This window comes from Octodon degus, unplaced genomic scaffold (genome assembly GCF_000260255.1).
Source record: "Octodon degus isolate 3935 unplaced genomic scaffold, OctDeg1.0 scaffold00033, whole genome shotgun sequence".
In the NCBI taxonomy this organism is placed as follows: Eukaryota; Metazoa; Chordata; class Mammalia; order Rodentia; family Octodontidae; genus Octodon; species Octodon degus.
The window spans coordinates 15,010,111-15,020,761 of NW_004524609.1; the positions used below are offsets into that span (position 1 = coordinate 15,010,111).

General features: G+C 45.8%; 1 protein-coding gene across 1 annotated transcript in view; it reads right to left on the bottom strand.

The window, feature by feature from the left end:
- Positions 1-6,268, bottom strand: part of Jpt1 (Jupiter microtubule associated homolog 1) — a 23,173-nt gene extending 16,905 nt beyond the window's left edge. The window contains exon 1 of the mRNA XM_004630089.3: positions 6,104-6,268. Within this exon, the coding sequence (XP_004630146.1) occupies positions 6,104-6,159 (56 nt within the window). The 5' untranslated portion in view covers positions 6,160-6,268. The remainder of the gene's footprint in view (positions 1-6,103) is intronic.
- Positions 6,269-10,651: the final 4,383 nt, after the last annotated feature.

Here is a 10,651-nt window from a genome sequence, read left to right on the forward strand (position 1 = left end):
CCCCCTGGTGGGCTGAGCTGGCCACACACACACACAATAAATAAATGTAATAAATAAAAATAAATAAATATAAAAAAAAATGAACTTTGAAAGTTAATTTTTTTCCTTTAGAAATAAGGAAAGGAGGGCTGGGGAGACAGCTCAGTAGAATAAGTGATTGCCTGGCAAGCGCAAGGTCCAGAGTTCAATCCCCAGTACCACAAAAAAGAAAGAAGGAAGGAAAGGGCCTGGGATATAGCTCAGGCACATAAGCACCTGGTAAGAGCAAGATCTTGAGTTCAATCCCTGGTACCACAAAAAAAAAAAAAAAGAAATAAGAAAAAAACCTCTGGCACAAACGAACATTCCCACTTCTGCTCAACCCAAATAAACAGAAGACACACACACCATCAGCAGGTGGTCAAAGTTTAGTTTCACTTCCTCCATAAAGGCAGGGTGAGTTCTGATCCAGGAAAGGAGGAAACAGGCCTGAAGCTCCACTGGCTCGTTGTGTCTCCTCCTCCACTGTTATGGTGATTCAGGTGATGAGGACCCTCCACTTTCTTGGAGCTAGGGGTTTTTTTTGTGGTACCAGGGACTGAACTCAGGACCCTGCACTTACCAGGCAAGTGCTTATTCTACTGAGCTATCTTCCCAGCCCCCAATGGTACTGCTTTTTTTTTTTTTTTTTTTTAGCTAGCTTTCTTTTTCTTTTTTTAATTTGAGACGAGGCCTCATTATGTAGTACCTTAGGCTGGCCACGAAGTCTTCCTGCCTTGGCCTCCAGAGTCGTGGGATGATAGGTGTACATCATCTCACCAGGCTCTTCCTTTTTAGCAAAATAAGTAGTTTCCTTTGATTTTGTCAGTTAAAAAATGAATCTGAGGATATTCGCCTAAGTGCCATCTCCCTGGCCCCTATATTAGCTATTATTATAAGCAAATAAATGTCACCACAAGGCTACCTATCCAGGGTTCCTTCTCACCAACTGGGATTTCAAGTGAATTTTAATGAATGGCTTTTTGGTGGGGGAGGTTAATACTGCAGGCTGAACCCAGGAAGTACTGGGCTATGCACCCATCCCTAACCCTTTTTATTTCTTCATTTTGAGATAAAATGTCACTAACTTGCCCCAGTCTGGCCTTGAACTTGGGATCCTCCTGCTTTAGCCTCTGCAATAGCTTGGATTACACCATCTACCACCACACAACTCCCTTTGTCTTCTTTATATGCTGTATTTTTCTGTATTATTTCTCTAAAATTCTTTTAAAAACCGTTTCTGAGTTCCAGAAATTGCTATCAATGTTTCTTTTCATGATATCCTTTGTTTTTTGTTTTGTTTTGTTTTGTTTTTTCAGTACGGGGGGATTGAACTCAAGACCCTGCGCTTGCCAGGCAAGCACTTATTCTACTGAGCTATCTCCCAGCCCTCATGATATCCTTTGTGCCCCTGCCCCACCTATATCTTTTCTGGATCCCCAGACAGAAATCGTGGCTCTCCAGCTCCCCAGGGCATACAGCCGGGCACCCAGGTATCAGCTCCCAACAATGGCCCTCACCTCACCAGACTCTCGCATTGCCCATTCTTGCCTTTAGTGGTGGCCCCTGCCCTGTCCCACCCTTTCTGTGCCAAGGTCCATAGCCCAGCACACCCCAGGGGGTTGGGAGAGCAGACACTGAAAACCACACAAACTCTGCCCTCCAGGAATACAGTCTCTTCTCAGACCAGGGCATCTCCAACCACCCTGCCCACCAGTCCAGGCCAGCCACTTTCTGTACTGTGCCCAGGCTTCTCCCACTGGGAGCCTTTCCTGGCCAGTTTCCACCTGCTCTCCCCACTCCCTGACCAGCCAACTCCCCCAGCAGCTCTCAGAGCTGGAGTGTAACTGCCCCGCCTACAGGGAGCACAGGGCAAGACACTCCCCCCTGGGGAGCTGCCAACTCATCAAGGGCCAGATGGTGAAGATTTCTGGCTCTGGGGATGAGGGCTTCCTGAACTGACTGCCATATGCATACAAAGGCAGCCATAGGTAACAGGAAGATGAGTGTGCCTGTGGCCAATAAAATTTGACACCTCAGCTGAGCATGGACACTGAATTTTATTTTCATGCAATTTTCATAAGACAGGAAAGTATTTTCCTCCATCATTTATCAATGTGAAAAATCATTCACAGTTCAGGAACTCTCCAAAAACAGTTAAGACTGAATCTGGCCCAGAAGTTATATTTTGCTGAACTCTGCTTGGAGCAGTTCAAAAAAACTCATGTCAGGAAGACTCAGGCTCTAAGAAGCTCTAAAAGAGCACCCTGCATTTGCTAGTGAATAGAACTTGAACCCAGATCCTCAGCACCTGGCACACACACACACACACACACACACACACACACACACACGTGGCCAGGTGCTTCAATGGAATAACCACACAATGCCCCTTTTCCCCTTTAACTATGTTATCTGCATAATGGGGCATGGTGGTACAGCCTGTAAGGCCAGCAGTCTGGGGAGGCTGAGGCAAGAGGATCTCAAGTTTGAATTGCCCAGCATGGGCAATTTTTCTTTCTTTCTTTCTTTCTTTCTTTCTTTCTTTCTTTCTTTCTTTCTTTCTTTTTTTGTCTTTTTGAGAGTTTCATTATGCAGTTCAATATAGCCTTGAACTCACTTTGAGCCCAAGCAGGCCTCAAATTTGTAGTGATCCTCCTGCCTCAGCCTCCCCAGAGTGCTGGCCTTACAGGCATGTGACAACACACCTGGACAGCCCTGGGCAATTTAGTAATTTAGGGAGACCCTGTCTTAAAATTTAAAAAATGGGGCCAGGGTATACAGCTCAGCCGCACAGCACCTGCCTGGCAAGCCCAAGGTCCTGAGTTCAATTCCCAGTACCAAATAAATAAAAAGAGCTGGGGGAGGGCCAGGGAGGTGGCTCAGTAGAATAAGCACTTGCCTGGCAAGCACAAGGACCTGAGTTCAATTCCCAGTACCACAAAAAAAAAAAAAAAAAAAAAAAGAGCTGGGGGAAAAAAGAGCTGGGGATACAGTTTAGTGAGATAAGCCCTGGACTCAATTCCTAACACAGCAAAAAAAAAAATTATTAAATTTCATTAACTACCCTCAAAATCCCAATGCAGTCCTTTATAACATGTGAAACATTTGAAGCTCCACTTTTTAAAAATCTTGATATTAAATACTTAAATTCACTGTACAAATTAAGACAAATTGTTCAGGCATATGTTTATCAAGATAATTTTAGAGGGGCTGGTGAGATGGCTCAGTGGTCTAAAGCACCTACTTAGAACAAGCTAAGCTAAGCAAAAGCACAGGGACTGCGGTTCAATCCCCAGCACCACATGCCAGCCCGCCCCGCCCCCTGGTGGGCTGAACTGGCCACACACACACACACAATAAACAAACAAACAAATAAATAAATAAATTAAAAAAAGATAATTTTAGATTTAATGGAATTGTTTAAATCTGAAGGGATTAGTTTATCATTTGTACCTTAAATCAACAAAGCACCTGGAATAACAGAACCAAAATCAACTGAGGCCATTCATTCTTTGGAGATCAGAATGATTGTCTTTACTGAGCATAATTAAAACCTCAGGGGCCAGGGAGATGGCTCAGTGGAATAAGTGCTTCCCTGGCAAGTGCAAGGGCCTGAGTTCAATCCCTGGTTCCACCAAAAAAAGAAAAGAAAAAGAAACAAACCTCATGCATTGTTTTCGCAGGAAGAAAAGAAAGAAGGGAAGGAAGGGAGGGAGGGGAAAAAAAGGAAAAAGGGAGGGAGGAGAAAGACAGGAGGAAAGGAGGGAGGGAAGGAAAGAAGGAAAAAAAGGGAAGGGAAAGAGAAAGGGACAGACAGACAGACAAACATCGGTACCCAAACACCAACTTCAACCAAGTAAAGCCCTGCCCAAGCCAACTTCTGCACGACCACGCTGCTCCTGCAACAGCAGGTAGCACCTACTCCGATGACGTCAGTGTTGTAGAGACCATTTGTAATATCGAGACATCCCCAAACAAAGGACTTGATCACAAGACAGAAAGTATTTCAATCTCATTCTTTACTGTTTTTTCTCAACCACAAACAGTAACAAAACCAAGATTACTTATTGAAGACTCAACAAAAACATGCCCCTGTATTGTAGGGAAAAATTTTTGTTTTAATTTACTCCTTTTTTCTTTTATTTAAATCTGTTTCCATTCAACCCTCTCAAAGATCACTCCCTAGCACACTGAATTGATAATGAGGTGAGGGCCAGAAGAATGTTACTGAAGAAAAGAAGTTTAGGCAAATTGGGGAAGCTTACAGAAGGAAAGCTGAGAAGAAAATGACAATGCCACAGTACAAAGATCACACCATACTGGAAACAAACTAATGGCAAGTGTGAACTAAAGCATTTATCTTGCAGAACCAAAAAGTATTTGTTTCCCATCTCAAATACATATGAAAAAACAAGCCAGATTTATTTGACCTGGTTATTGAATTCTTCACAAAGCACCAAACTCAACAACATCAAAGGCTAAAGTCCCAGCCCACCTTGGCATCCCACTGAAGTCTGACCAAAAGAAAGTGGACACAAAATGGAGCACCACGACTCAGTTCATCCCTGTGTCCTCTAAAAACAGTATCTCATAGGAAGGATGACAGCAGAAGAGGGAGTGACTAGTATTTTCTTGGGTTCTGTACAAGTTCCCCACCCTCCCAGTAACCTTAGTGTTTTCGATCTTAGTCATTCTTTTCTACACTGCTAAAGTGAAAGGAGTTAGTTGAAAGGTAATGGCACCAGAACTTCCTCCTAGGCCTCCTTGGCTGAGCTGTTTTTTGCTCTCAAGTTCTCTAACCCCTGTGAGATAGCTACTGGTGCTTCATGTCTGTATTCTTGGCCCCACAAAATGGCTCCCTTTGTGTCACTTGGCCAGGACCCCAAGGCTGGCCACACATGACTGCAAGTCGTGATCAATAGGGCATAGATGCCCAGAAAAAGTAGAATCTGAGCTTTTTCCAAGCCTTGAGGAAGACTCCAGAGAGTGTACAATGCACTTCACAGAAGAGTGTACAATTAGCTGAGACAATGTGTACACCTTTCACAGAATCCAGGCCCTTCCACCAAGTTATTCAAGGGCTTGGAAACGGGTCCAGGTTCAAATACCCGGCTCAGTGCTCTCTCTCCCCAAAATGCAGTGTGATAGGAGGCAAGAAAGGGCCCAGCTTCCCAGGTGCAGATACTACTGAAGAGACAATGGATGTCTCCGGCACCGCCCAAGAACTGGAAACGACCTCTTGCAAGGCACCGAGGGCCAGGAATGAACTTACTTGGCACACGTCAAAGGGGAATGCGAATAAGGTGGGGTGCACAGACCGAGGTCCGAAGGTTTAAGCTCAAAAACCCCATTCCAGCTGGCTCGTTCCCCCTCGCGCTCGGAGGTGGGCACGGGAGGGGGAGGAGACGGGGTCTGTTTCTCCTTTGTTAGAAGAGGGAGGCACTTCGAGGAGAGGAGGGACGGTTTGCGTCCTAACCCGGAGTGAAGGGTCGCGATGCCCAGCCCCGCCCAGTCACACATGCACCTGCCGGGCGGGCCGAAGGGAGGAATGAAGAGGACCGGGGGGTCGAACCCTGATTGACCCGGCAGAACCGGTCGCGGGATCTGATCGCTGCGCCCAAACCTGGGGCCTGTACATGCCCGGGGCAGAGGCAGGAGCGCGTGGTGCGGGGGTGGGACAATGGACCTGATCGCGACGCCCAAGCGGACTCGTGGGCACCTGGAGGGTCAAGACCACCACCTGAGGGTTGGGCCAGCCTCGCCGCGGAAAGCAGGGCAAACCTTCCCCCGAGTTCCCATGGACGGGCACCCGCCCTTCTGCGAGGGGTGGTCAGCCCCGGGCGCCCCGCGCCCGTTCCGCGGCAGCAATGAATGGAGAGCAGCAGGACCCGGGCGGGGCCGTGGCGCCCGGCTCGCCAAGAGGCACAAAGCAGCCGCAGCCCCGCGGCGGAGCCCCGCCGGCGTCTGGGCGCGAGTGCGGCGCACCGGACGCTTTGCCACCAGCGACCTGCTCCCGGACCGCAGGCGACCGCCCTCCGGCCCCTAGGCCCGCCGCGCCTGTGGAGGCGCCCCGTCGCCTCACCGGGAGCTATTCCTGCTGTTGGGGTCGACACCCTTGAAAGTGGTAGTGGTGGTCATGGCGCCGAGAAGCGAGGTAGGCTGGCACAGGAGCAGAACGATGAAGCGGTCAGACCCGAGTCGTGCAGGGTTAGCTCCTGACACAGGACAAGCCACAGCGACAGAAACCTCCCCCAACCGCCTGTCTGGCCGGCAGCCACTTTTATAGAGCTCACGAGCCCCGCCCTCATCCCGCCAGCATTGGCCGATTCAAATAGACCTTTAGGTTCCTATTGGCTAAGCGAAGTGCCAAGAACTGTGTGGCGTCCAGACAAGCTGTGGAGGCCCCCAGCAAGATCTAAACCCGCCCCCTTCCTGGACAGGGACGGTCTAGGGACCTTCTCCCCTCCCCCACCTCCAAAATCTCAGTGATGATTGGACAACAGGAGAACCTGCCCAGAGATCCGTACAAGATGTGCAAGCTGTGCTGTCACTTAAAAGTTACTTGACGACGTTTTCGAAAAGCTCGTTCTGGGGGAGTTAAAATTTGCAAACCATGGACAGATTTTTCCATTGTTATCATTCACACTTATTTTTATTTTTTTTAACTCAAGGCTTTCTCATTGAGGTACGTCCCAAGCTATATATATTTTGTTTTGAGACAGCCTACCTAGATCCCTGGGCTCGATTTGTAATCTTTGGCCTCCACCTGCCAGAATGCCAGGATTACAGGTGTACACCACTGCACTAACCTTACTTTTAGGTGGATAGTAAGGTCATTCACCTTAAGGGATAAAAATTTAAGGCTATGAGTTGACATTTTTAAAACTGAAGACCAGCCATGGTAGCACATGCCTGTAATCCCAGCACTTGGGAGGCTGAAGCAGGACTGCCACAAATTGAAGGCAAAATGTACAAAATGTGATCCTCTCTCAACATACATACAAATGGACTATCTAGGCCTGTCTGTAATCCCAGCATTCAGGAGGCTGAATCAGGAGGATCGTTGAGAATTCAAGGCCAGCCTGGGCTATACAGTGAGTTCAAAGCCATTTTCACTATAAAGTAAAACCATGTCTCAAAAAGAAAAATAAGGGCCGGCCAGATAGCCCAGTGGATTAAAGCACCTGCTTAGGCAGACACATAGGCCAGGGGTTTGATTCTGGGCCTTCTGTGTTGTGTTGGCCCCGGCCTGCTGTGTCATGCTGGCCCAGACCCCAGAGTGCGCTGAGTGATTGAGACTGGGTGTGGTGGCATGCCCCTGTAATCCCAGAGTTTGGGAGGCTGAAAAACAGGAAGGACCACTACAAGTCCTATCTGTGTAGTGAGACCCCGAAGACCCTGTACTAAATACATTTTTTTAAAAACTGGAATACCTCCTGTGTAACCCATTTAAAAGTGTAACCAGTCTCAAAGCACTAGCACTGAGTCAGCAAAAAAAGTACAGCAAAACGATTTTAAACAAATGGAATAAACTCTAATAGGTAGTTCCTGAGTTGAACCAAAATTACAGCAGTTCAGATTCAGGGGCCTGTTCTAAAGCTGGTTAATGCCCAGCAACAGGACTGGTCTCATTCCCTCCTACCAAGACTATCCCAGCAGCCTAGGCCTCTGCAGCTGTTAATAACTCTTAAGTCATAACTCTTCCACCTGTCTGAGTAAATCTATCCCTGCAACAAATGCAGACACACTTGAGGTCTCAGGAATGACTGTTTACAAGATCTTAATAGGAAAGTCTCAGATAAAGAAGTTCAGGCAGTTGATGGATAATCCCTTCACGGTTCTGCATTTTTGCCTCCGGGCAGATGTCTTCTGAGTCTCAGTATCTCCATAAAAACAGAACTACATTCCTCCTTGCAGGGCCTCCTACAAGACTGCTGGAAGTTTGTATTATCAACAGTCTTGATTAACTACCCTAGGCTTTCATGGCAAGCAGAGACAGGTTTATTATGAGGCATAATCTTGTATTTATGCATCTACCACAAGGGCACGAAGCACTCCAATTGTTTGAGTTAGTCTTCCGATCCTTTTTTTTTTTTTTTTTTTTTGTGGAGCCGGGGATTAAACTCAGGCCCTTGCGCTTGCCAGGAAAGAACTTATTCTACTGAGCCATCTCCCTGACTCCTAGTCTTGCTCTTCTTAAAAGAATGAACCAAAATTTCCCAAGCCTTAAAACAAAGTAACACTAACAACAAAAACAAAAAAGTACACTAATCTCCAAGTATTCCTCCTCAGAAATCATGTAATTACTAGGTCATAGTACAGTATGGTGCTTGCTAGTTTGGGCTCTCCTGGGAGAAATCTTAAGGGTTTGGTTTTTTTGCTTCTTGTTATTGTTTTTGAGAGTCTGAGATTACAGAGATGCACCAGCAGGCCCAGTCTGAAATGTAGTTTTTAAATCTCAACTATTACCTGTTCTGAGCACTAGTTTCCCCATTTGTAAAATAATGTTAAAATGGTATCTGCTCTCCGTAGTTGTTTCATTCCTGAGTATTAAACTTAGGGCCCTGTCACTGAGCTACATCCCAGCTACTTTTTAATTTTTCAGTCTAAGCTAGAGAAATTTTCCACTCTTTTGCCTCAACCTCCAGGAGTTGAAGTGCGTTTTTGTTGTTGTTGTTGTTTTGTTTTGTTTTTTGGTGGGCTCAGGATGCCTTCAGGGCAGGTCTCGTAAGGCTTGAGGATCTGGGGATCAAACCACGGCATCCTGAGCCTGACTGCTTTGTTTAAGCAGTCACTTAAACAACTGAGCTAATGGGCAGGCCCCCAACCTCCTGGAGTTGAGATTGTATGTTTGCGCCACCATGCTAAACTCCATACTATTTTAAGAACTTAATGAAGGAAGTAAACCATTTGGCCCAACTTGTAAGTCACTAAAGTGATTTTTTTTTTTTTTTTTTTTTGGTGGAACCGGGGATTGAACTCAGGCCCTTGTGCTTGCCAGGGAAGCACTTATTCCATTGAGCCATCTCCCCGGCCCTAAAGTGATATTCTTATTATCAAACATATTTGGAAAATAATCACATACTTTATTTCTTTTTGGGTACTGGTAATTGAACTCAGGGCCTTGTGCTTGCTAGGCAGATTGTATGCCACTGAGCATATATATGCCCAGCTCTTTACATAGCTTTTTATATGTTAAATGAGGGATTTGCATTTAATTCATAGGGTCTCTTTATTAAACTATTTGTACTCAATTTGCCTTATTTCCTTGTAGTCTCCTAGAAGAGAGTTGGGCGCAGCAATATAGCACTAGACTATAAGTCAGAAAATTTATCTTCTGGCCAAGGCTGATATCAAATGCCTGAGATCCCAGCACTCTGAGTGGCTAAAGCTTGAATATTCTAAGTTCCAGACCAGCCTGTTTCATTAAGCACTTTTAAGAATGTTGTACTTCTAAACTATTGCCTACCTTAGCTGTATATTAGAATCCCCATAAAATTTTGTTTTGTTTTTTAATTTTGTTACATTTTCACTATGTAGTTCTGGCTGGCCTCCAACTCAGGACATCATCTTCCTCCTCCCAGCCTCCCAAATCCTGGGATTACCAGCATGTGCCACCAAACCCAACTAAGGTTTTCAGGATTACAAATGAGTGCCAGATCTCACCTGAGATCCACTGAATCAAGCCTTTTGAGGCTTGGCTCTAGTCATGGACCCATTTTAAAGCAGGTAATTTTCATTTCTAGCTTGAGATGAGAACCTGTACTGTAAGAGTGAAACAGTACCAGGCTGGAATTGAGCACAGATCTGTAATCCTAGCCCTCCGGGAGGCTCATTTCAGGTCTCCCATCTATTTGTGTGTGTATGGATGGATGCATGTTTTGTTTTGTCTTTTTGAGGAACCAGGGATTGAACTCAGACCCTTTTGTTTGCCAGGGAAGCACTTGTTCTACTGAGCCATCTCCCTGGACCTGGTTTATTTGTTGATACAGTCTCCCTATGTAGCCCACGCTGGTCTGGAACTCCTTAGAAATCCTCCTGTCTAGGGGCTGGGGATTTGGCTCAGTGGTAGAATGCTTGCCTAGCAAGCTGGAAGCCCTGGGTTCGGTCCTTGGCACCAAAAACAAAACATAAACCTCCCCTAAAAAACAGTTCAACCAAAAAAATACGGTAAAATAAAAAAAGACCAAAAACGAACAAGGCAACTGCACATGGGGCTGGTGAGATGGCTCAGTGGTCTACAGCACCTACTTAGAACAAGCTCAGCAGAGCACAGGGATCGCGGTTCAATCCCCCAGCACCACATGCCAGCCAGCCCCGCCCCCTGGTGGACTGAGCTGGCCACACACACACACACACACACACACACACAAATAAATAAAATTAAAAAAAAAAGAAATCCTCCTGTCTCACCTCTTGAGTACTGTCTTTTTTTTTTTTCATATATGCAAATACTTTACTGCTTTATTTATTATTTGTGAATCTGTAGTTTGGAGTGCTTCAAAAGACAAAATGTCCTTAGCTTTTATATGTTTAAATACTGCAGCTATTATATATATATATATATATTTTTTTTTTCAAAAAATAATACACTGCAAAAAAAAAAAAAGCATTATTCCATTTTGGGCTG